Consider the following 24,778-nt stretch of genomic DNA (forward strand, 5'->3'; position numbering starts at 1 on the left):
AAGCATCACGACCGTTACGTCCTCACGTTTGATTTTTGGAGGTAGACGGAATATTATTGGGAGCTATTCCAAACATTGGTTCGCGATATATCGATCAATCCTGCTCAGCGGAGCAAAATTTCCTTTGACAAAACGAAAAGGTCATGTTAAATTCCGCTATGGGGACAGGATGAAAAGTACATATACCTATTTGTATACGCACATATTATTGTATATGGTACCGAGTACATGTAGTAAATATCGGCCAAATCGAATGACAATACACAGGCACCAGGCCATACATCGAAACGAACATGTGACATTTCGACACCCCACCGCCTTATATATTTGATTATAATAACATAGTCAGGCTACAAATGTCGTTCGCTATGCTTGTTTTTTACCCGGTTATGTATGAAGCGCTGTATGCTAGCCGGCGTGCCTCATATTTTGCTACTTCCAGCCATGCCCTTCGGCTTTTCTTCTACTTCATCGTCGCCAGGGAGCCGCGCGATGATGCGCTCTAGCCCCTCACGCAATGATGGGTGCATACCTGTCTTGGGGTTGGGCCGGTCTGTGGCTGCGTCGACGAACACCTGCACGAAAACACCAACTGCGCGGACGCCGGGCTGGCCCTGGGCAAAAAGTCCGATTTCATAGTGGACACTAGACTGGCCGAGCTTCTTAACACGAAGGCCAAGCTCGGCAACATCGGGGAAAGATATGGATGCAAAGTAGTCAGTGTGTGAGTGGACTACCATGCCGTACTGAGGCGTACGGCGAGCTGGATCGAAGCCACCACAGTGGCGGATGAGATATGTGTTGACAACTGAGTCGAAGAGGAAGTTGTAGATGCTGTTGTTCATGTGCGCGTACATATCATTGTCGGCCCTGGGCGAGTTAGCCAGAAAGCCTAGTGTTATAAACGTGCCTTGTGTAAAATATGCGACAACAGTCCCGCCGGGTTTTAGACGCTCACCATCGTGTACGGTAATCGAGAATAAAAGGATAGTCTTCGCGTTTGCGGGACTTGAGGAGGGCTAGCGAAGGCATTGTGTAGATTACTTTGTAGAAATAATAAAAACTGAGGGCGCGACAATGAGCTCAAAGTACGATCAAGCTACAATTGAATGGTAATGAGAACAACAGGCGAACTAAAGCTTGTGAGGTTGCGCAAACCAAGTTGAATAGGCCAGCATTAATGTCCCGGGTGAGATACGGCATTGGCCCTCCGGTGCGCATAGTCAGCCTCGGCTCTCTTTTCAAAGTGACCTTGTAGTCTTTTTGCGGGGGGGCTACTTTCCCTTTTTGGTCTGCCTTTTCACCTTGTGGTGGTCCCCCACTGAAACCTCTGAACAAAACAGCCGGACGCAAAATTCTGCCAGATCCAGAGCGTTTCACCGCCTAAATTTTTGACAGACGCCGTCGAAACTGCGAACGACCAAGCAGACAATGTTCACCACTGCATACATCCAAAACGTTCGGCTTGCATTATTACGAAAACGAGAGGGTGTTGAGGACCGCTTCAGGTTGTACTCCGTATACTAATCCTTACGGAGAAATCAGCTGGCAATTCCTGCTCCCCTTGAAACTAGCATTTGGTTGAAATTCCCCTCCATCCCAGATTTGTCAACCGACAACGCTCCACTGCGATCCGTCCGTTCCCTGCACTCGCGCCCACAGAACGGAAGATTCAAACTGGCGTATTATCTATTGCGTCTGTTCCCGCCTCGAACTTTCTCTACAAAGGGGGCGAGAGTTACACCTGCATATACACTTTTCAGAAGCGCCTGCTTGCCCAGGTCGGGCTCTACACCAGCAATGTCGGACACGCAGCAAGTCGGAACTGCACCGGCGGCTGCATCCGCGGCAATTCAAGATGCCATGGGTCCGAATGCAGTGGTCAAGGCGCCCGAAGCAGATTTTTCTAATCCTTTCACCGTGGCCCAGGCAGCGCCGTCAGAACCGTCTCAGGCGACCGACGACACCCCGGAAACAAAAGCAAAGGCAGCGAAGCTGGATAGAAGCCACGACGCTGCCACGGCATCGCACAGAGGTATCTTGGCGGTTGTAGAAGAAACCGTCAAATCATCCTCTGCAGCGCCAGCTGGGCCGTCTTTAACCTCGTCCGATGCTGTCCGTGATGACCGCGCCGCTAACTGGCCGGATCGCTACTACCTCGAAGGCGGCCTGCGCCGGGTCAAACCCTACTACTACACCTATAATACATGGGTAAAGGAACGCTGGCGGGGACGGTCTCTGCTGGACGTTTTTGAGAGTGAATTTCGGGATCGCCCTTTGGCTTATTACCGTCGAGCCATGGAGTCGGGTACCGTAAAAGTCAGCGACAAAATTGTCGGTCCGGATCACGTGCTGAAAAACGGTGAACGTGTCTCGCATACCCTCCACCGCCACGAGCCGCCTGTCACCGCCGACCCCGTCCAGATAATTCATGAGGATGATGATATGTTGGTCATAAACAAGCCAGCAGGTGTTCCGGTACACCCAGCTGGTCGCTACCAATACAACTCGGTGGTGGAGATCCTAAAGCATGAGCGGGGACCTGGTTTCATTCCCTACCCTTGCAACCGGCTAGATCGCCTGACGAGCGGTATCATGTTCTTGGCCAAGTCACCTGCGACAGCGAAGCGACTGAGTCTGCAGATTCAAGCACGTGTTGTCCGCAAAGAATATCTGGCACGGGTGGTAGGTCGGTTCCCTGACGGCGAGGTTATTTGCGACCAGCCCATTCTGCAGATCTCGCCCAAGCTGGGCCTTAACCGCGTCCGGGCCAACGGCCGGTCTGCGCGTACCGTTTTCAAACGGCTTGCCTACTACCGGCCGGACGGAGAGAAGGGCGATGCGTCTCCGTCTGAAGGACCGGAATCACGTACAGGCTATTCTATCGTTCGCTGCCTGCCAGTCACTGGCCGCACGCATCAGCTCCGAGTGCATTTACAGTATCTCGGCCACCCCATCGAGAACGATCCCATCTATGCCAACCAGAAGGTGTGGGGCTTTGACCTAGGCCAGGGCGACGCCGATGCGTCTGTACATACCGACGAGGACATTATCAGCCGCCTCTCGCGGATGGGCAAGGAAGATGTCGCTGAGGCTGTTGCCTACTACGATGAGATGGTCGATGAGTACCACAAGCGCAAGGCCGAGCGCATGTCGGGCCACGTGTGCGAGGAGTGTGACACGCCGCTATACACGGATCCGGGCTCGCACGAGCTCTCACTATGGCTGCACAGCCTGCGATATGAGGCTGCCGATGGTGCTTGGAGTTATGTCAGTCCACTCCCTGCGTGGGCCTTGCCGCCAAACGGCGCAAGTGGCCCGACTGAAGTGGGCAATCTAGACGACCTCGTGGGCGCCGCAGGTGCTCCCGGTTTTGAGGCAGAGCCGGATACAAAAGCAGATGATGCAGTCAGCAAGAAGGAAATGAACTCAATAATGGCGGGTGCCGCAGGCCCTAGCACAGACGCTACAACAGCCCCAGCGGCCGAAACTGGTGCGTCAACTCCGACTATTGCACCAGAGACACCGGTACCAACGGTGGAACCACCGAAACAAGCGTCCGGGCCTTAGATGCGGCTTGGTTTTCTACTAAAATAAAAAGCAAAAAAATAAAGTCTGATACATCTTTTCAAATATTGAATGCAATGTCGACGCTCATCCTGTGAGGCTTTGTCTTGTTGGTTCTTACCTCTGACTTTAGCATCGTCTTGGATTTTCCGCAAGTGTGCGGTTCACTGTAAGACAATCGTGTCGTATGACCGTTCCGTTCGACGGCAAAGTATACCTAATTTCTTCCTGACTCTCAAGGTGTCTCACTCACACGGTCAAAACGATATCAAGACACAATGCATTTCGAGGCAGCGCATGTTGCGGACATATGAGGATATGTCAAGGTGCTTCATCGCAAATAGGATGTTGTGGAAATAGAACGTGCCTCGGCGGTGTCAACCTGCATAAGCACATGCTTCATTCGCAGATGATCAACCGTCGTTCACGCTTTTGAGTCAACACACTTCCCATTAAAGGTAAAGCGCCGTGAGTTGTATCCGCATCTATTCACGCTTTACTTCGTATACGCGCTGTTAATCAACAGTATGAGTTTTTATGCCAAACGGTCTTGATTCTACAAATACATTCAATCTTACGACGTGCAGGCGGGGATGTCTCCTAACCCGGAAGGTACCCATCGTTCGAAAAGATTGCCCAACCACAGAGTAGATGTAGCGCCGGGATGTGCGCAAGGGCCATAGCGTTGCAGTGGAGCGATGTGCGGCCGATCCGCCAGACTTTGTGTCGGTCGAGGCTCTGACACCAAATCTGGGGTCGGTGCGAACATCTGCGGTTTCTCTGTCCTTTTATCCTCCGATGCATGAAGCGAACACATTTGTCTGTTTTCCCTTTTTTTTTTTTTGTTGTGTGTGTGTGTGTGTGTGTGGTTCGTGACTCTCCCGTCTATCATCCTTCTCCTCGAGTGACTTAGTCCCGATTCTCCTTTTATTCACAGAATAAGCAAAGCCAACTCTCCAATCCCTCCAGTGCCTATCAAATATCTCTTTAATACGCACTCGTCAATTATGACCCCTAAAGTATTTCGTACTGGTGCTAACGCTCGATGGAAGGCTGGTTTGCCCCTGTTGGTCAATGGACGGTCGCAGCATACAGATGGCACCGAAGTATGCAGGGCGACACAGGCCGACCTGTTCCCGTCGGTCGATTTTTGCTGAACTTAGATTTCCCTCGTGCACCAATCACATGCCAGAGAGCCATCACCACCTCAACTAGGGATGGCAAGCGAGACCAGAAGTCGTCGTCCAAATGATCGAATCTGTTTCCTTCGCCGCCGTTTGGGTGTGAGAACATCCGAGACTGTAATGAGCTAAAGCGCCACGCGTTGTACTTCATCTCAACGGAAGCCAGTACTAAGGTTTTTCATTGGTTTTCAAAAAGGTTGCATTCCGTAACCTATTGGAGGTCACGCCTTAACACGATGGCTCCTGCCCGTCTGTCTGCCGACCGATCCCTTCTCAAGACCATCGCAGTAACGATCACTTGAGGAAGGAGTGCGTGGCCGATTGTCGTCGTCTTCCTCTGTCAGACCCCTAATACAGCTCAAAATGGAAAGAGAAGGGGTCCTAGTGAACGATGGCTGGGTCGCAGCTACCCAAACGTCGACCTACGCATTTGCTTTACCTCGTGAATACCAGAGCCTCTAGGATAAATGCCAGCCGCCTGCCCTCCCTTTCTCCCTTTCCACCCATGACGATCGTTTCCCGCAGCAAGATTTTCCAGACATTGCGAAACGTAAAAGCTGGCCAAACGGCTCCCTATTCGGCTCCTTCGTCATCGTTTCGAAATTCGGTCAGTCTATTCTTCTCACCAAGGAGCCTCGTCCCAGGTACATCTCCAAATTGTCAGCAAAGCCACCTGTTAGCGACTGGCCTTTTCATCATTTGGTTTCTCTTCTTGGTTGTCTTTTCCTCCATTAAATACATTGTGGGGATATAATTGTATAGCATGCGTTCCATTTTGAACCAGCTGCTTGTCGCGGCAGCTGTCCTTGCCGTGGCCGTTTTGGCGGCCCCGTCACAGTCTGACCGGCGGGATCAGAGCTGCAACGGCTCACCGTCACTCTGCAGCCGGCGCTATAGCGACGTCACTTACGTTGGCTCGCACGACTCAGCCTTCGTTGGTCTTTTGCCCACCGATAACCAGTTCACGTCTGTGGCCAGCCAGCTCGGCCAGGGAGTACGTTTCTTGCAAGCCCAGAGCCACAACAAGAACGGTGTCATTGAGCTCTGCCACACCAGCTGTCTCGAGAAGGATGCTGGGACGCTCGCCAGCTACTTGACCCCCATCAAGAGCTTTCTTGACGGCAACCCAAACGAAGTCATCACTCTTCTTCTTACAAATGGCGATTCCATTCCCGTCTCTCAGTTTGGGACCGTGTTCTCAGCTGTGGGTCTCGACTCATACGCGTATGCTCCCTCGGGTACGCTGAGCCTCGACCAGTGGCCAACTCTAGCTGAGCTGATTTCGAGTGGGAAGCGGCTGGTTGTTTTTATGGGTGCGTTCTACTTCGATGTGGTTCTCACTTAGTTATGTCACAATAGCATCCTGCTAACACCGACTTAGACTACCATGCGGATACATCGCAGGTCAACTATATTCTTGACGAATTCACATACCTCTACGAAACTCCATACGACACCACAGATCCTAATTTCGCTGAGTGCACACTCGACCGTCCTGCTGGAGCTAGCGCCTCCGGCCGCATGGGTCTGGTGAACCACTTCCTTGACGTCGAGATTGATATTTTTGGCGAAGTCATTCTCATCCCAGACACGATTAACGCGGGTACTACGAACTCGCTTTCATCTATTACTGATCAGACAAGCCTTTGTGTCAACGCGTTCGGGCGTACTCCCAATTTTGTTTTGGTATGTAAAGTCATTATTTCGTTTCGATTAATTCTTGTTTTCTTGTCTCGTCATTTTTGGCAATCCCGCCCATCCACTGACACGCTTCCAGCTCGATTTTATTTCCATTGGTCAGGCGATGGATGCTCAGAACCAGCTGAATGGCTTGTAGAGAGAGCAAACAGCGGTTAAGGGCAACTCATTATCCTGCGACCGGCGATTCATTGCTTGCTTTTTGGATTTAATGAGAGCCTTCTTGATGTTTTTGATTGTAATACCACGATATTTCTGGGGGGGATTGGATGACATGGGCGTTGCTTGGCAGCACCATAAGCACTTGATAAAAATGGCTATGAATGGCAACCTTTTCACTTAAGATGAGAACAGTGGTCGCATCTTGAATGATACTACGCGGGCCTCGCTTTATTTTTACCGTTCACGTTATCGCCATCAAACATAGAACCATTTAGTTCGACCGGAATGCACCTTCTATTCTATCTTACTAAAACAGCTGTGTTTCGAATCGATTTTACCCCCTCTTTTCTAAAGCGATACCAACCCCTCGGGTTTCTCCGAGCCGCATCCTCACGTCTTCGATGAGGTCGAACGCCATGAACGAACCGATACACAAGTGGGGGAGATGATAGCGTTTCCAGCATTGTCATTCCAGTTCCCGTATCCGGCCCTAGGCGCAATCTCTGCGATGGCGTAATAGCACTGTCGCAGGCAAACCGACGAGTCATGTGAAGGATGGGGCTTCTCTCTGCGTTGATTGTAGTTGCCTTATTAGGAACCATTCTTCAGCGTGGTGTTTAAACCGTGGTGGAAGTCTCCTGGTGAGAGGCAGTAGGAACATCTGCAAGAAACGAGTTGTTCACTTGGAAGGGCGATTCTTCATCCTTGCGAAGGACGGGCTCCACGTGAGCCTTCATCGGGAAAAGGCCCCAACGGTTGAACATAGCCAGGTCCTCTTCCCAGCTCGAGCACGCCGTGGTGAGCATTTTCTCACCCGTGAACACAGCGTTAGCACCTGCCAGGAAGCACAAGACCTGCTTCTCCTCGCTCATGTCCACACGTCCAGCGGCGATGCGGATGATGGCTGTTGGCATCACAAGGCGCGCTGTGGCAATCGTGCGCAGGACGGCGTCGAAAGGAATTCGAGTCGATTTGAATAGAGGCGTTCCTTCGATGGGAACCAAGGTGTTGACTGGGAAACTCTCTGGGTGTGAAGGCATCGTTGCCACGGTGTGCAGTAGGCCCACATGGTCCTCAGGTTTCTCACCGAGGCCAAGGATGCCACCCGTACACACCTTGATGCCGGCGTCTCGCACATTGCTAATCGTCTGCAGACGCTCGTCGTACGACCGCGTAGTGATCACCTTTGGGTAGTGTTCGCGGCTGGTATCAACGTTGTGGTTGTAGGCCGTGAGGCCAGCATCCTTGAGCTCTTTGGCCTGCGTCTCATCTAGCATGCCCAGCGTCACGCAGCTCTCAAGACCCAGCGCGTGCACACCTTCGACCATGGCCTTGATATTGCGCAGACCAGACTTGCGGCCACGCATGTCCCGCCACGCGGCGCCCATGCAGAAACGGGTCGAGCCGTTGTCGCGAGCCACGCGTGCGGCAGCCAGGACAGACTCAACGGTCGATAATTTCGTCGCCTTAAGGCCCGTCTGGTACCGCGATGACTGCGCACAGTAGCTGCAATCTTCGCTGCAGCCGCCTGTCTTGATATTCATGAGGGTGCACATCTGGACTGCGCCCGGATTGTGGAAGCGACGGTGAAGAGTGCCAGCAGCATGGGTGAGATCGATGAGTGGCGTGTTGTAAATGGCGGAGATCTCAGCGCGCGTCCAGTCCGTCCGCGGGGCCGTCGCGTTGACGGCTCTCTGGAAGACGCCATGCACTGTTCCAGCACCGTCCGACACGAGGGCGGCTGCGCTGTAAACGCGGTGGATGGCAAAGGTGGCGGAAGGAACCTCGCGGTGCCTCGGAAGACGGCTGCCCAGCTTGGTCCACATTGCTGTGGCTTCGTTCTTCGATTCGTCTCGTCTTTGTAGGATTTCCTTGCCTTTCCACTGTGTCGTTATCAACAACTTTTGCAGAGAAAGCCGCCTCTGTTTTGAGTCAAATCAATGTCCTCAAGTGCGGACCGGAATACGGTTTTATTTACGGGCCAGGACATCGGCCCCGCATTTAGTACAATGAGGTTCCCAACGTTTCCAATTCTAGCAGCCTTGATTGGCTCAATTTATTGCCGTCTCATTGTAGGTTGTACACGCTGGCAATACGGGCTGCACCCAGCACAATCGCTTCGTTTTACTTACACACCCCGAGCTGTATCATACTGCACACACCGTACTGACCTGGCTCTCTTGGCTGTCTTTGTCCCGTTTAGATGTCTCGATTTCGCGTTTTGAGGTCGATAGGTGGGTTGTGTACATTTCAGTTTGAATGTAAATTTTGCTCCAGACCGAGTTTTTTGGGGGGGCGGGGGGGGGGGGGGGGAAGGGGTGTGTGGTGAGATAGATCTCATGTTTATAAAATATTCACCGTTCCTGAGAGTCATACCACCGCAGCCATAAACCAAACCATGTCAAACCCATACTAACACAGAATAGACAGTAGACCAAGAACTAAAAATTAAAAATTAACAAGTTAAACAAAACAAGTGTAAACAGCTTATAAGGCAAGACGAGAGCGTGACCGTGCTCGTACGCATATTCGATGTTTTGTGATACCATTTAAGGCGGTGAAATCTAGTACGAATTGAGACAGTTTCATAAAATAAAACGTATTTCTTTTCATTAGAACAACGAACCTGCTACTATATCACCGCGCTAAATCAAAAGTGATGAATCTTTCGATGCTTTGAATAGGGGCTGTCCTGAAATCAGCCGTTAGTTGAGACACAGTGGATTACATAACTCGACCCACATTTCAGGCTCTCGCGTTATGTGACAAACGGCCGCGCGATAGCGATAAGTTTCACGTCATCTCGAACAACCTCACAAACCATCAGCGATACAACCTCGGCACCGCCAGGAACGCGAGGTATTGAACCGAAAAGGGACATCGATACCGTCATGGGGAGCACGGACGATAGCGACCGACGATCGATCGGCGAAAAGAAACCACCAACAAAAACAGACGCGACACCTCTGCCAACTCCCGACATCAAGGTGCACCGACCACAAAAATTGAAACGCTTGCGCGAGCAATACGAAAGGGAGCAAGAGGAGGTTGACCAGCTCTTATGCACGGAAAAGGAGCCGTCGGCAGATGAAGAGGCCCGCCAAGGGCTACGACGGGCACTGGTGTTAGCATTGGACCATGTCGGTTTCTCGTCAGCCAGCAATGAAGCATTGGAAAGCTTCCTGCTCATCACCGAGTCTTGTAAGCGCGCCTCTGGTGTAGCCGACGTGGAGACGCTGTACATGTGACATCTTTTTATCGTACTGACTCGTCCCAGATATTCAGTCTCTTACAAAAGACGTCACCCGCTTCACTCTGGCCGCTCGTCGCACTCAGCCAATTCCGGTCGATTTGGACATATCATTAGCTCGCTTTAACTTAAGGACAAGTGCATTACGGCCGCATCTACGGAATCCCATCAGCCCCGCGAAGCTCGCACAACGGCCTCTTGCCGAACAACTGCCTGAACCGCAGTTGCATTCTCTGTCTCGTCGTCCGCTCGAGCGCAACGACTACAACGATCTACCTCTTCTTAGCGACGCCCTTAGCGGCAGATCTGAAAAAGAGAGCAAAGGCTACATTCCCAGCAGCTTTCCCGACTTCCCAAGCATTCACACATACCGCAACACGCCAATCGACGTTGACTCAGTGACTGTCCAGGGCAGTGGCCTACGGTACGACGACGGTTCTATGTTGCTGCTCCCGAGTGAAAAAGCGAGCGCAGAAGATCGCGACCTCGGCCTGGGGTTTGCACCACTTATGGACGGCACTATCCGGACCAGTGATCCCAAGAGAATACGCGAGGCCGCTGCTGTGGAGGCAAAACAAGCCGAGGAGGCACTTCGTGGGCTCATGCGTGCCAGCAAGGTAAACAAGTTGAAGGAAGTCCGCGCAGCCGCAGACCGGAGCACGCTGAACAAGAAACGTTACACCTTGTGGGAAGCAGCAATGCGTGAGCTTATTACGGAAGCGAAACAGGATCGTCGCAAGAGCGGTTCCGGTGGTGCTGCGGGAGGCTATGGCGCGGTATCACGTGCGTCTCAGAGCATTGACACATCTCCCTCTAAGGCGACTAAGAGCACTGCGGCAGCGTTGCGGGAGGACATTGCTGACCAGAGCATGATGGTGAACGCTGAGAAGATGTTCCACCGCAAAGAGATTCCGCGCAAGGCGCGCAAAATTGTTTAGGACTGCCGGGTTTTCATCACTTTTGCTGTTGTTTGTTTTACCTATCTTTGCATAGCCTGGAGTTGCAGGGGGGAACGGGTATTATACATACATATATCGTTTTATTTTCAGAATATTCTTTGGACAATCAAGCAAGCAAATTCTCTATCCATCCCGCTGGTGTCTGTTCGCACCTGGCCGCTAGTTGAATGATGTTCGCAGCCTTGTGTTGACAGCTGCTTGTCACCTGTCAAGAGCGCTACGTTTTCAATATTTCTGATGCGTGACGTGTCACATGGTAATCTTTTCTAGCGCAAAAGGAACATGGACAGACGCAACTCTCTATTACCATTGGCCAGATCCCACATCACACGCCTTTGGCCCTAAGGCAATTTTTGGTCCTTGCACAAAAAATAATACAAAAATTTCCCTCTGCCCAAACGCCCCATAGAAGTCAACACCCGCCCTAATCACTCTGAAACTTTTTTCCAGTCGAGCCCTCGTTCTACGAAAGGAAAGCGGGTGTTTCTGCCTACACGTCAATTTTTTTTTGCTTCGCATCGCCGTCCCCTCCAAATTGGTTGCCAGGAAAAACGATCACACACACCACACAATTGAACACCTTGTGCCGACGCCAATTCCATCAACCATCACGATGTCAGAGCAGCTCATCCTCAAGGGCACCCTCGAGGGCCACGTACGTTTTCACCTCCTCCTTTGCACCAGCAGCTTCTGTGATGGAACGCTCCGCAATGTTGTCGTCGTCGGCCATCGGGGTGGGAAAATCGAGGCCCAGCAGTCCAAGTACTACGAGACCTACAACTGGCGCCTGGAAACTCTGGGCCATTAATGAGCCGACCAGAAAAGAGGAGGAGTTCGTGCCCGAGATTTGGACGAATCGGCTTGGGCTGCTGCTGGCTCTTATTTTTCTTTTCTTCCTGGCTGGGAATGTTATGGCTAACACATATGTGTTCAACAGAGCGGCTGGGTCACCAGCTTGGCCACGTCGATTGAGAAGTGAGAACGCCCCCCCTTTTTGCGAATAGCCCGCCGAATTTTCTGAAAACCGAACCTCTGCCTGCCCGCCTTTTCTCACAGGCGCGACTGATCTTTGGAAGAGTTGACCTGTTGCTTGTGATTGAAGGAGGGGGGTTGAAATCAGCAAACAGAGGATGGCGCAGTTCGACTCGAAAGTCCGTCACTAGATCAAGCACAGCAAATACTTACAATGTTTTCAACTTTTAGCCCGAACATGCTCCTGTCCGGCTCTCGCGACAAGACACTCATCATCTGGGACCTGACCCGTGACGAGGCCCAGTACGGCTACCCGAAGCGCTCGCTGCACGGCCACTCGCACATTGTGTCCGACTGTGTACGTTTATCATCATCATCATGATTATTATCATTTGATCGACCTGAAATGAGGAGTGTTGGAGGACAAAAGAGATGGCCGCGATGGTGTTGTGAGGCGAATGTTGGCACTGACAGTCTTTTAATAGGTCATCTCCTCTGATGGTGCCTACGCTCTGTCGGCCTCGTGGGACAAGACCCTGCGCCTGTGGGAGCTGTCCACCGGTACCACCACCCGCCGCTTCGTCGGCCACACCAACGATGTCCTATCCGTCTCTTTCTCCGCCGACAACCGCCAGATCGTCTCCGGCTCGCGCGACCGGACGATCAAGCTGTGGAACACCCTGGGCGATTGCAAGTTCACCATCACCGACAAGGGCCACACCGAGTGGGTCTCCTGCGTGCGCTTCTCGCCTAACCCCCAGAACCCCGTGATTGTCTCGGCCGGCTGGGACAAGCTTGTCAAGGTGAGTTGTGTTCCGATCGCCCCGTGCTGTGCTCCCGATTTTCCTGAACCAAGCGAAGTCCATATGATGTTTTGCACCTTTATTTTTAAAGTATTTGCTACTTCAGAGCCGGCTTTGGCCGGCCATGAGACAAAATTAATCACCGCACTGATGTAGTACCCAAAACAACATTTTGTTCTTTTGGGCGTTTTGCTTCGCTTGTTTTTTTTTCTTGGAATTTATTGTTGGAGCACACAGACCCGCCTTTTGTTGGAAAGTCGTTTGAACTGACGTTGGCGTTTGCCTTTACTAGGTCTGGGAACTTTCCACCTGCAAGCTGCAGACGGACCACATCGGCCACACCGGCTACATCAACACAGTCACCATCTCCCCTGACGGTTCCCTGTGCGCCTCGGGCGGCAAGGACGGCACTACTATGCTGTGGGACTTGAACGAGTCCAAGCACCTGTACTCGCTTAACGCCGGTGATGAGATCCACGCCCTGGTCTTCTCGCCCAACCGCTACTGGCTGTGCGCTGCCACTGCTTCCAGCATCATCATCTTCGACCTGGAGAAGAAGAGCAAGGTCGACGAGCTGAAGCCTGAATTCCAGGCCGTCGGCAAGAAGAGCCGCGAGCCTGAGTGCGTGTCCCTGGCCTGGAGCGCCGACGGCCAAACCCTGTTCGCTGGCTACACTGACAACATTATCCGCGCCTGGGGTGTTATGTCAAGAGCATAAGTGCTGTTAACTTGGGACGGGAAGGTCGGAGCCGAGCGGGAGTGAAAAGTTAAGTCACGTAAAGTGACGAAGGAGACGAGGGGTCCTGGGGGAAGGACTGCTACATTTGGGACCGGAGTTGTTGGGACCAAACGTAAACGTACGGACGGCAACAGGAACAGGAAAGGTTTTGAGACAAAGAAATCAGTTCAAGTAGCCCCTGGTAGAGAAAAAGGAGGTAAAATGATAATGCCACTTTTTTTTTTTGCGACCAGTAGTTTAGTACCCCCTTTTCTAGGCGTTCAGGGAAGGAAGAATACATACGACAATGAAAACTAGCATGAGGTTGATGGGACACTGGGAGGTGCTATCTGCAGCACATCTTCTGCTTGAGCGTTGCACCTTTTTGTTCCCTTCTTCCTACTTCTGTGTGTCATTGTTCTCCGACGAGGACCTTGATGAGGAAAGCGTCGCAGGATAACAAAATAAATAAATAAATAAATAAAAAATAAAAATAAAAATAAAAATAAAAATAAAAACGGTAATATCATGACTCTCAATTGCAGACCGACCGCTCCTGGTTATCATTAGTCGCTGAATACGTCTCGCCAGGCATGAGAGGTATCCTGGTCCGGAAACGGCATATTTGACTGCTGCTGTTTCATTCCATCGTCTTTTTGGATGCATGAGTCTTGTTGATGGGTATGCTCTCGCTCTCGCGAGAGCAACACCTGGTCGATCTCCTCTACATACTTTCCCATGCGCATGCTGGCACGCCGCACATACGTGAAACTGGACTGCAGGCTCTCCAGATATTCCTTGATGCAGAGTCTAACGTGCTATTAGCTAAGGAATGAGAATGCATGGAGCCGCAGTCTGTTACTTACAGGGCACTTCTCAGCTCATGGTAATCCGCTGTAACTAGATCCTGACGCATGAACTGCCACAACATGTGGCCAATGCCTGAGAGTTCTTGTGTCTGTTATAATTGAAGAGATATTATGGTTAGTTTCCCTGGTACTTCTAATTTTCCAGTAAAGTATGACGTTACTTCACTTACCGCAGCAAGCGTTGTCCATTTTAGATAATCCATTGGAATCGAGGCCATGTCTTCAACTAGGTCGATAGCAGTGCGACAAGCCTGGCTGAATGTTGCTTTGCTGAACGCATAGACCATAATACGGACCAGCTGTGGTTTGTTAGCTTAAAACACTGATTTCAAAGGACTGCACATAAACTCTGCTTCAGAACAAACCTGATACGTGCAAACGATGTTTGTCGCCTGGAATCCGCACCGATTCAGAGATACATTGGATGACAGCGGTTGAGCGTGCCTGAAACGAATAGGCAGTTTATTTAATGCAGCTTTGAGTGGCATTAGAATCTTGGATTCGGGGTCGAAGTCGATGAGGAACACCGTCGGCAAGGTCGAGCCGGGGCCAATTCGGCTATGGTGCGTGGAGAGCCGCCGGGGCCGGAACTTGGCCAATAGATGCTCTAGCCCCCGGTATAAGTCCGTAACAAAGTTCCACCCAGTAAGCCACTCCACCTCATCATTGTCGTTTATTGCTTCAGATCCTTCACCGTAATTGCCACCGAAACGGTCAAAGTCGGGAATCTGGGGATAGGCGACTAGCGATTCGAGCTCGGGGCAGCGGACAGGATGGCCCATGACAAGAGCCGTGTGAACTTCGAGACGGTACATGTACCAGTACAATCGCCTCCGTTGCTCCTTTTCCATATCGTGCATGCTGGGCGGCCACCTATTCTCGTCATACAAGCTCTGGTTGGCCACAGTCGCGTGGTAGAGTCCAAGATATTGCTGGAGCAAGGCTGCATCACCCTTCTCGAGGCCGGTCACGCACAAAAGAGCCACTGCCTGGAGCTCTTCTGTCTGCTTCTGCACAGCAAGTGATAAGTCGACGGATGATATGGCCTCCTGCAGATACACTTGCGGTTTCAGATGGCGAGCAAACCCGACCGTAGCCGGTGCGATTCCCTTTTGAATGCGGTACGCGGCCAGAGAACACATGGCCATGAGTAGACCATACGACGCCTTCGAACTCGGCATCTGCTGGCTTGTCCACCGCTCCATAAATGTCTGTTCGTGAACATAATTCGATCTGTCGTTGCTGCTATCAGAATGCGAGTTTTTTCTAAGCTGTTCGGAGCCAGAGATAGCAAACATACATAGGATAAACAAAATCAAAGTATGAGCGGATTAATGTCGTCAACGTTACCCTGGACCCGTGTACTGCTTCGTCGAGAACCCATGCGGTCTTGGGATGGTCATTTGTTGCCGAGTTACAAGGCCTCTTTTCGTCACTTTTACTGTTCTTTGGTTTCGGTCCTCGTTTGGCAGGCACCCGGTTCCATGTACAGGCTAAGCCGTTATGGCGGCAGAACAAGCAAATCGCCGGCTCTCGGTCGACCTGACATTTTCGTCCTCTCCGGTGGCAGGTATCACACGCTTTGGTACTCCGTCGTCCCACACTTCGTTTTGATTTGTCTCGTGAGGTGCTCATAGTGTCCGTAGCTTGCGTTTTGGTAGGAATTAAATGGCACTACCTGGGCCAAAGAAGTTAATAACAGACCTCCAAACTCAAGTACTACCTGGGGAGGCGTCATATACAAGTATGGCATATGCAATGGGACATTAAATAAGATCAATCTTAGGCTGTCTTCGGCCTGGCCTAGGGCGGCCAATAAAAAGCATCTGCGATAAGAACTGCAGGTAGAATATAAAAGGTCGGTGCACACCTAGTATCTTTACTTTTTAGTCTTTGTCAACCCTGTCTTATCAATTGGTCATAGGACGGTATTTAATAGAGAGTCCGAAAAATTCACGTTCATGATGTGGGCAACAAAAGTTTAATGTATGTTATAACAAACATAAGCCAAAGACGGGCAATTTGGTTTACTGACAAGAGTAAATTTTACTTTTTACCAAGAAGATTCAGCAACAGTGTCTACACCTTTTTGTCGAAGCGGCCGCTATCAATGTTCTCGTTGCCGCTGTCTGATTCCTGGCTCTCAATCACAGCGGTTAGTGGACCGTCGACGCCGAAGTAGTCTTCATCATCAACTTGGCCCAAACCAGGAACAGGCTGCAGCCAGTTCATGATGTAAAACGCCGTCATCGAGATGAGTGTGCCCAACGGCCAGCTGAAGTAGTTCATGTTGGACCAGCCGTCCAGCGGTGGGCCGCCTTGGACCATGCGCGCAAAACCAGGCAGAGTGATCCAGACGCCCATAATCCACGCCACAAACGCGCGCCAGTTCACGCCGTGGCTGAAATGGTAGATGCTGTCAGACGTTGTGCGATACAGGTCCGACAACTTGTAGACGCGCTTGCGGACGATAAAGTAGTCGCAGAACATGACGCCTGTCATAGGGCCCAAGAAGACACCGTATCCGCCTAGGACCGTCAAGAAGCTGCTTGCACCGTTCATCAACTGCCAAGGCTGCACAATGAACGAGATGCACGTCAGCGCCAGCATACCGCGGCGCATGGTAAAGTAGCGGGGCAACAACGCCGACAAATCCATACCGCCGGAGACGCCATTGTTGGCGACGACTTGGCCGAACTGGGCAAGCATAAATGCCAGGCTGGAAAAGGCGACGGCCACTCGCGATCGGGACGAGTTGTTGTAGTGCAGCTGTAGACGTGTTAGCAGCTCGTACGGCTGCCACAGTAGAGTGCCACTTGTCTCGGGGAAGATCTTGGCGGCGCACGAGGTGCACACGATGCCAATGAGGGCGACGACAATTGTGCCCAGCGGCACCATGACAAGCTGGGCCAGGACCTGGTCGCGAGGCTTGCGTGCAAAGCGGGTGTAGTCAGACTGCACAAAGATGTGCACGCTGATGGTGCTGATGTTGGTGCAAATGCCTAGGACGAACATCCATGCGAGGTGGGAACCGTGCGCCTGAGTCACGCCCGCAGCAGCAACATCGTGCAGCAGCTCACCACCGCCGTGGGCCGCCGAGACGAACCAAATGAGCAGGGCGAGCACAGTCGGGATGATGGCGGCGCAGCAGACGAGAAAGGGGATGCGGTAGTGCTCGGGCTTGATGAAGACGAGCGGCAAGTAGAAGATGGTGAAGAGGACAAAGGCAAGAAAGTCGCCCGTCGTCATTGTGCCACCGGCTAAGGACTTGTTGAGCGACTGGTACGACGGCCACAGCGCGGTCAAAAATGTCTTGAGGCACTCGGCGCCCCAGTAGACCTGTGTCGAGTACCAGATGCAAGACAGGAAGAAGCGCTGAATAATGACGAAAACAAAACCACGAGTGCCCCAGGCGGAGCGTTGGATGATCGGAAATCCAATGTGCCACTTTGCGCCAGGCGCGCCGCTGAGAACACACATGATACCAACGATGAGGTTGCCTACGATCACGGTGATCATGCACTGCCACACATTAAGGCCATAGGCAATGAGAGAGGACCCCGTGGTCCAGCCGCCAATATTAAACGAGCCTGTTGATGTTAGACAAATGGTATAACAAATGGTTTCCATGAAAACGTTACAACAATAACAACAAAAATGACGATCAGAAAAAGCGAACCCGTTATGACCCACAGAATAACAAACGACCAAGGGCCATATGTTCTCCGATTCGGTGGTAGTGGCTTAGTGTCTTCATTGGACAGGCCGGCTTGGCCGTCCTCTCGGACGTCGACTTGAAGTCGCTTCAAGAAGTCCATGGCTGCGGTCGTGTCCTAATCTGACGCGTGAGGTGTCGAGAAGAATTGCCTTGACAAATGTTTTGCGAAATGCTGATCGGCGTGGGCAACTGGTTGGATGCCCTGCAGCTTTTATAAAATGACGTGCGCGCCTGCAGCTCAGATGCCGAGAAATAATATGCCCAGTCCAAGCAGTTGTGTCTCCCCGGTTCTTCTTCTCCAGTCTTGGGACTCCTATCGGTGGGCTAGAGCCTGTGAGTCGTGGCGGATGCCGGGCGTCGTCAAGAACAATGACCGGATTCATGCTGTTTAGCCGCTTCTGGCGAATCAGATAACACCAGTTTGAGAGTGCGCCAAACCAAGCGTTCCTGATAAAGGGACCTGGCGCCATGACGCTTGTTGTTAGGTAACAAGCCCAACCACCAAGATAAAGAACATCAACTCGGTGGTTGATCCGACCTTGCGAACGAACAATTCCTTATCAGCGGCAAAATTACGATGAAAAAAGTCGAAAACACAAATTGGACTTTACAAATTCACCCACCTATAGTGAATAAGACCAAGTCAAATTCGCAAGGCTGACAGTATCTTCTTCCGATAAGGCGGTAGAATTGTCCAATTGATTTGGTTGCCGTAAGAGATTTTGTGCCCTTTGGGGCGTGGCCAATCTTGTGCGGAGTTGTAAGTCTTGGTGCATCCTGCACTTCTCGAGCCTGGTAAATTGATTCGAATTCAACCGCCGACGATGGACAAACATCCTCAGGGACCGCCAGATGTAAGGCGTCACAGCGAAATACCAAACCAGTTATTAGGTATATAATTCAAAGACATGCTTCCTATCGTGGTTTTGGGTAACCGGTTCAGCAAATTTGGCTTTCCGTTTCATCTCGGAAAGGAAAAAGGGCAGTCATGGTTACAGCCACAACAACTACAGCCACAACCTCAACAGTCCCGACCCCAGCCACAAAGCTTCGCTCACTTGAGCTGGTAAATGGCAAGGTGGTCGAGTTTATCTCAAACGACGCCATCGAAGCCGACTACGTGCCAGTGGTCGATATCTCCCGCATGTACAGCTCAGACCTCTCTGAACGACAAGCTCTTGCGGAAGAAATTGGCCATGCGGCGCGCAATGTGGGCTTCTTGACCATTGTGAACCACGTATGTTTTGTCTCGATTCCTAAACGTATCGTCGTTGCACGTCTTTGTTTCCCTCACCTTGTTTCTTTTCTCTGCTCTTGTTCTCACTAATACATCACAAAGGGGGTCGACATGGCACTTGCCAAAGCGGTTTTCAAGCAGGCCAGGGAGTTCTTCGGTCAGGAGAGAGAAAAGAAGATGCAAGTGTACACAGGCCTTATGCCCAATGAATACATTGGCTATCACCCAATGCATGAGTATAATGCCAACGACAAAAAGTATCAGGGTAAGGGCAGTCTGTCTCCAAGGTGAAAAAGGTCACGCTCTTGAAAGTACTTTGCAAAGCAGCTGCTAATCCATCTCAGATCTGTATGAGGCGTATAACTGGAATTTTGAGGAGGATACCAGTGCAACCGAAGACGGCTCGAAGCCGCCACCCGTTTCCAATCTCTGGCCGGGGGACTTGCCTGAATTTCGAAAGACACTCTCAACGTATCAAGCGGCCTTGGTCGGACTCGCTCGTCACATGACGCGCATGTTTGCCTTGGCATTGCAGCTGCCCGAGACGGCATTTGATGATTATGTCAGGACGCCCGAGGCATCGATGCGCATCCTACACTATCCCATCCAGCAGGCGCCCCGCGACGACCAAAATGGCATCGGCGCTCATACGGACGTCGAGCACTTCACTATGATCACGCAGGACTGTGACGGCCTGGAGGTGTTGCGCAAGGACGGACAGTGGGTCAAGGTGCGGCCGGTGGCGGACTCGTTCGTCGTCAACATTGCCGACTGCTTCATGCGCCAGACCAACGACACCTTTGTGAGCACAGTGCACCGTGTCATCAACACAGGCCGCAAGGCACGCTACTCGTGCCCATTTTTCTTCGGATTCAATCGTGCCACGGTCATGACACCCATCCCATCGTGTGTCAGCGACTCGAACCCGCACAAGTACCCGGTCACAACGGCGGGCGAGTACTACCAGTGGCGCACGAAGCGGCAGAAGGAACGTGGATTGGGCGCACGCACAGCGAAGCCGAACTAGTAACAGAGGTTAGAGGAAGAAGATTTTGAAAAGATTGAAGAGACGGAGTAAAAGGGCTTGGATACTGTCTTTGTAACCTCCCTCTGTTGTCGTTAGATTAAAAGGCACCTCATTATCCAGCAACTGAGGATGTTCATGCTTTCCAGCAACTGAGGATATTCCATTCTTTCTTGCAATACTTCGTACAGGACGTTTCCTTCTGGGACGGAAAGTGAGGTACACTAATTTTCTTCGTTTATCGTGGTGCATGGCAGAATGCCGATAGCACATTCCCGCCTCTTACCCTTGTGTTCCAGTCCACTCATAAATCGGCACACGGCAAGCGCACCCCGCTCTGTTTCTTGCGATGCACTGCACGCATGATTTCCGAGGTGGAGGTCAATTCTCAGAATTTCAGTCACTGAATCGTCACATTGGGGAACAGCAAAGAAACAAAAGCCACAAAAACCGCAATAAGGCTCGCGACCAAAAAGAAGAGTAGCAAAAGAGGACGAGCGATGAACAAGGAAGGTGCGCCGTGTCCAAAATTTACATGTGGTGGGAACGTCGCTCTATCAGCACACCAAAGAAAAAGGGTACATAAATAAAGAAGTTCTCGGCCCCGATCACTTGCCATTGAGGCCTTGACACACGACTCGAGTGCATGGGTGGCGTGGGGTTCCATGGACTCCACAGAAAAAGTGAGGGACGTGATGACACCCTACCAAACACAATGTCTCACAGCGCTTAGGCTTTCTCGACAGCTCTGTTACTCTGTTCGACCTTTGAAACATTCGGCCGTTTATTGTTGGCGTTGGCGTTAGAGGTGGGCAATTGCAAAATAAATGCTTCTGTTTGGGCCAGGGCCGAGTTCTGCGTCAGAGATGCTCGACGTTCTGTGTACTTCGGTCATAGGACAGGGCCTGACACTTGCACCGGCAGCTGTGGTCCCCATTCTTTTTGACACACTTTTTTTTCTCCCACCATTTTCGCCTTCATCACTGTCGGCATGCCGCTACGTTGCCGTCGGAGCCGAATCGCTCATGCCTCCCCAGTCGTGTTTTGGATCTCTCCAGCCAATCTTTTGGCCTTCGAAGATCTCTTTCTCGTTTTTTCTTCTCCCAATATTTTATCCCATCTTTTGTTTCGTACGTCTTGTCATACGCCGCCAGCCTCTTTTTTTTCCCCCTCGTTGTCGTTTGACTTGCTCCCTTAAACATCATCCCAAGCCATATATGATATTCAGACACATTCCATAGGTACCATATACTCGGTCGCCTCGATAACCTTGGCGTAATACTAGCCCAGGTACCCGGTTAACCTTTTTGGCCGCCCAGCTTGAGCAAATATTAATACCGCCAACACACGGGTTGTATTACTTACGCACCGCAATATTTAGTACGGACGCCTCTTTACCCGGCCGGCTGTACTGAGATAAACCCCCCTCTCTGTTCCACTGTTTCGTCTCTCCAACGAGGCAGTTTCCATTTGTGCACGGGTAAATGAAGGGTATCGACGCTCGCTACGATGGCCAGCATACGAGCCGCAATGGGAATGCCGTTGCCGACGGAGTTCTGACGACCGCCCCGACTCCGGCACCGACACCGGCACCGGTGCGGGACGACAAAGGCAAAGACGTCAGCTCCGATACGGACAGCGACGATGACAGGCTGCAGGTCGATCACCACAACGTCGACTTAGAAAATGGTGATGGCAACTATGATGCTGGCGACAGTAACGCGAATCCAAGGCTGCTCCAGGCAACCGGAGGCCCTCGTTCGCCAACATCGGCGTCCGATACGGACGACGATAATGGCAGTGGGAAATGTACACCAGTCAGAAATAGGGGCAGGACAGTCAAAAGAAAGCCTAAAAACGAGAAGCCCACAAAGCAGGAGACCGTCCGGTGGCGGGACTTGCCCGAGAAGGGCCAGTTGACCGTCCTCACCTTCGCACGGTTGAGCGAACCTCTTGTGCAAACATCTCTTCAGGTAGATACGACTCCGTCCGTGGTAGAACCCTCATCAGATCCACAAACCCTAACATATTCAGTCCTACATGTTCTACCAGCTCCAATCGTTCCGGCCTGATTTGCCTCCTTCGGTCATTGCGAGCCAATCTGGAATTCTTCATGCCAGCTTTACGGCCGCCCAATTCTTAACAGCCATGGTTTGGGGCCGGCTGGCCGACTCGCATCTGTTCGGCCGCAAGAAGGTGTTAATGATTGGCTTAGCAGGGACCAGTGCGTATTGTCTTCGTCTCTTTTCAATCAACTCTTTGAGAGCCCTTTGGCTAACACATTTACCCAGTGCTCTCCTGTCTTGGCTTTGGCTTCTCACAGAGCTTCTGGCAAGCACTTTTCTTTCGGTCGTTAGGGGGCGCCACCAACGGAAACGTTGGAGTCCTCCGCACAATGTATGCCTTGTGTTTTCTCTTGTCTACATGATGCTCCCACGAGCCTCGCTAACATTTGTTGGTAAATATAGGATCAGCGAGATAATTCGTGAGAAGAAGTGCGTACCACCTATTCGTCGAGATTTATCAACGCAGATTTGGATTTATTCACTGACCTTGCAGGTACCAATCCCGTGCTTTTCTAATTCTACCCATGACGTTCAACATCGGTGTCATCATCGGTCCCATATTGGGTGGCGTCCTGTCCGATCCCGCTCATAGTTATCCAAATCAGTTTGGCGATAATGCATTCTTCCTCCGCTTCCCGTATGCGGCGCCCAATCTCCTCAGTGCGGTTATTCTATTCTCGGCGCTTTTGGGCGTCTGGCTGGGGCTAGAAGAAACACTTGATTCGAGACGAGGCACACGCGACCTCGGCATTGAGCTGCGGCGCAAGATTGTCTTGCTATTCCGTCGCTCACCCGATTCGATCGCGTACACACCCCTCGCAACCCACTCCCGCAACGTCAGTGATGCTAGCACCGTCAGTTTCGAAATGGATCCTGTTACGCCAGTTGTATCGACTGAGGAGGAGGCTTCTACATCAGCTACCGCCAAGTCATCACAGAAATCGAAGCGGCCAAGGACACGCTACTCGCAACGACTGCCGTTCCGCCGGATATTCACAAAGAATGTGATTCTGACGCTACTGGCACAGTCCATCTTTGCTTTCCACATGGGTTCGTTCAATTCGCTGTGGTTCGTGTTTTTGTCGACGCCCGTGTATGATCCCACTCAGGCACCGGCTCCAAAGTCACCGGCGGCCAAAGCTGCTCATTACCTCACGCAAAATCTGCCATTTGTGTTCACAGGTGGCATAGGCTTGCCTCCCCGCGAAGTAGGCATGGCCATGGCTATTCTAGGGTGCTTCGGTATTACCATGCAGCTCTTGCTGTATCCCTCCGTGTCCGCTCGCCTCGGTGTCGTGAGGTCGTGGCGCATCTTCTTGTGCTGTTTTCCAGTTACATACTTTATTGTTCCGTTCCTCAGTCTCGTGCCGAGCCTGTCAGCACCACCGCATGCCAAGGACGGTGCGGCAATCTGGTTTGCAATTGCACTGGTGCTTCTATGCCATGTCACGGGCCGTACCTTTGCATTGCCGGCACAGACGATACTAGTTAACAACTGCACCCCTCACCCTTCCGTCCTCGGAAGTCTTCATGGCCTCGCACAGAGCACAAGCTCTCTAGCACGTACAGTCGGCCCTATATTAAGCGGTTATCTTTACGGCCTCGGCTTGAATCATGGCTTAGTTGGAGCGGTGTTTTGGGGTTTGAGCTCGGTGGCAATCATTGGCCTCATAGCCAGCATGTTTGTCCGCGAGGGTGATGGACACGAAATCTGGCTAGAGGGCGACGTCGAAGACGAGGATTGAAAAGGCTGCCAGGGGAATCTCTTCAATTCATACCCTTTACCCCATAAGGCGAGGAGATTATCCAGTCCCTCGATGAGCATATGAAAAAAGTTACTATTTAAAATATACACAGATAGTTTGTTGATCTAAATGTAGTGGCCACAAAATTACCATGGAAATACCAAAACATATTAATAGGTTTCGAATCGCAAACAATCTGCAATAGTCGACAGTCATCTATGCCAAGACTCGCGGCCAACTACCGTGTTGGTATTGGTGTTACTGGCTGCAAAGGAAGGGAGGAGTCGATTGAAGACCACTTAGTGGTGTAGCGTTGTAATGGCTCTAACCGATTCGTCTAGGTAATCCAGGAACAAAAGCTGAGGTGCTACCCGTGATTCTTCGTATTGAAATACATTGGTCTTGCACACTCGAGGGCATTGATTTGGCGAAGATCTCGTATTTTTGTTTAATGTACATCCAATGTACAGCCTCTTGCCCTGGGCTTTTATTAGTGAGACGGCTACACTGCCGGGGCCCACGTGGGTCCGCCAGCTTATCCTTGTGGGTGCCGATGGTTGTATCCCTGCGAGGCGGCGATAAAAAAATGAAAACACGAAGAATGAAGGCGTGAGATAATGAGAAGGAGGTCCTGTCGGTCTTCCTTTCTCACCGCATCGATATGGCGTCAGTTCTCCCCCCCGGCTCTCGAAGCTGACATCTTGCGTCTCGTCTTTTTACGTTCTTTTCTGCTCTTTTCCTCGCATCACCGTCGTCGTACTGCATAGATTTCAATTCACTCACATTCCCGACGAAGCCTCTCTCTG

General features: G+C 51.5%; 10 protein-coding genes across 10 annotated transcripts; 6 read left to right on the top strand and 4 right to left on the bottom strand.

Annotated features, from left to right (window-relative positions):
- Window positions 1-422: 422 nt before the first annotated feature.
- On the bottom strand, window positions 423-1,032 carry SPSK_02767 (acyl-CoA thioester hydrolase; the record flags this gene model as incomplete). The annotated part of the gene is made up of 2 exons (XM_016729632.1): window positions 423-870; window positions 959-1,032. 2 exons carry the CDS (start codon window positions 1,030-1,032, stop codon window positions 423-425), a joined length of 522 nt encoding a protein of 173 aa, XP_016589351.1.
- Window positions 1,033-1,800: 768 nt separating this feature from the next.
- Window positions 1,801-3,570, top strand: SPSK_02389 (tRNA pseudouridine synthase 9; the record flags this gene model as incomplete). The annotated part of the gene is made up of 1 exon (XM_016729261.1): window positions 1,801-3,570. The coding sequence occupies one exon, from the start codon at window positions 1,801-1,803 to the stop codon at window positions 3,568-3,570; it is 1,770 nt and encodes a 589-aa protein (XP_016589352.1).
- A 1,944-nt stretch (window positions 3,571-5,514) lies between these two features.
- On the top strand, window positions 5,515-6,588 carry SPSK_02621 (uncharacterized protein; the record flags this gene model as incomplete). Its single annotated transcript, XM_016729489.1, has 3 exons — window positions 5,515-6,064; window positions 6,133-6,437; window positions 6,529-6,588. The coding sequence occupies 3 exons, from the start codon at window positions 5,515-5,517 to the stop codon at window positions 6,586-6,588; spliced, it is 915 nt and encodes a 304-aa protein (XP_016589353.1).
- Window positions 6,589-7,228: 640 nt separating this feature from the next.
- SPSK_02571 (biotin synthetase) lies at window positions 7,229-8,437 on the bottom strand (the record flags this gene model as incomplete). Its single annotated transcript, XM_016729440.1, has 1 exon — window positions 7,229-8,437. The coding sequence occupies one exon, from the start codon at window positions 8,435-8,437 to the stop codon at window positions 7,229-7,231; it is 1,209 nt and encodes a 402-aa protein (XP_016589354.1).
- Window positions 8,438-9,502: 1,065 nt separating this feature from the next.
- On the top strand, window positions 9,503-10,799 carry SPSK_02544 (bromodomain associated protein; the record flags this gene model as incomplete). The annotated part of the gene is made up of 2 exons (XM_016729413.1): window positions 9,503-9,812; window positions 9,889-10,799. 2 exons carry the CDS (start codon window positions 9,503-9,505, stop codon window positions 10,797-10,799), a joined length of 1,221 nt encoding a protein of 406 aa, XP_016589355.1.
- Window positions 10,800-12,006: 1,207 nt separating this feature from the next.
- Window positions 12,007-13,313, top strand: SPSK_02542 (guanine nucleotide-binding protein subunit beta-2-like 1 protein; the record flags this gene model as incomplete). Its single annotated transcript, XM_016729411.1, has 3 exons — window positions 12,007-12,150; window positions 12,278-12,595; window positions 12,888-13,313. The coding sequence occupies 3 exons, from the start codon at window positions 12,007-12,009 to the stop codon at window positions 13,311-13,313; spliced, it is 888 nt and encodes a 295-aa protein (XP_016589356.1).
- A 566-nt stretch (window positions 13,314-13,879) lies between these two features.
- SPSK_02346 (uncharacterized protein) lies at window positions 13,880-15,817 on the bottom strand (the record flags this gene model as incomplete). Its single annotated transcript, XM_016729218.1, has 5 exons — window positions 13,880-14,123; window positions 14,180-14,271; window positions 14,353-14,481; window positions 14,548-15,427; window positions 15,483-15,817. The coding sequence occupies 5 exons, from the start codon at window positions 15,815-15,817 to the stop codon at window positions 13,880-13,882; spliced, it is 1,680 nt and encodes a 559-aa protein (XP_016589357.1).
- Window positions 15,818-16,261: 444 nt separating this feature from the next.
- On the bottom strand, window positions 16,262-18,000 carry SPSK_02398 (nucleobase:cation symporter-1, NCS1 family; the record flags this gene model as incomplete). The annotated part of the gene is made up of 2 exons (XM_016729270.1): window positions 16,262-17,772; window positions 17,862-18,000. The coding sequence occupies 2 exons, from the start codon at window positions 17,998-18,000 to the stop codon at window positions 16,262-16,264; spliced, it is 1,650 nt and encodes a 549-aa protein (XP_016589358.1).
- Window positions 18,001-18,888: 888 nt separating this feature from the next.
- Window positions 18,889-20,164, top strand: SPSK_02550 (2OG-Fe(II) oxygenase; the record flags this gene model as incomplete). The annotated part of the gene is made up of 3 exons (XM_016729419.1): window positions 18,889-19,137; window positions 19,240-19,402; window positions 19,482-20,164. The coding sequence occupies 3 exons, from the start codon at window positions 18,889-18,891 to the stop codon at window positions 20,162-20,164; spliced, it is 1,095 nt and encodes a 364-aa protein (XP_016589359.1).
- A 1,481-nt stretch (window positions 20,165-21,645) lies between these two features.
- Window positions 21,646-23,972, top strand: SPSK_02270 (MFS transporter; the record flags this gene model as incomplete). The annotated part of the gene is made up of 4 exons (XM_016729142.1): window positions 21,646-22,134; window positions 22,196-22,385; window positions 22,453-22,558; window positions 22,721-23,972. 4 exons carry the CDS (start codon window positions 21,646-21,648, stop codon window positions 23,970-23,972), a joined length of 2,037 nt encoding a protein of 678 aa, XP_016589360.1.
- Window positions 23,973-24,778: the final 806 nt, after the last annotated feature.

Source organism: Sporothrix schenckii (assembly GCF_000961545.1).
Source record: "Sporothrix schenckii 1099-18 chromosome Unknown Cont43, whole genome shotgun sequence".
NCBI lineage: Eukaryota > Fungi > Ascomycota > Sordariomycetes > Ophiostomatales > Ophiostomataceae > Sporothrix > Sporothrix schenckii.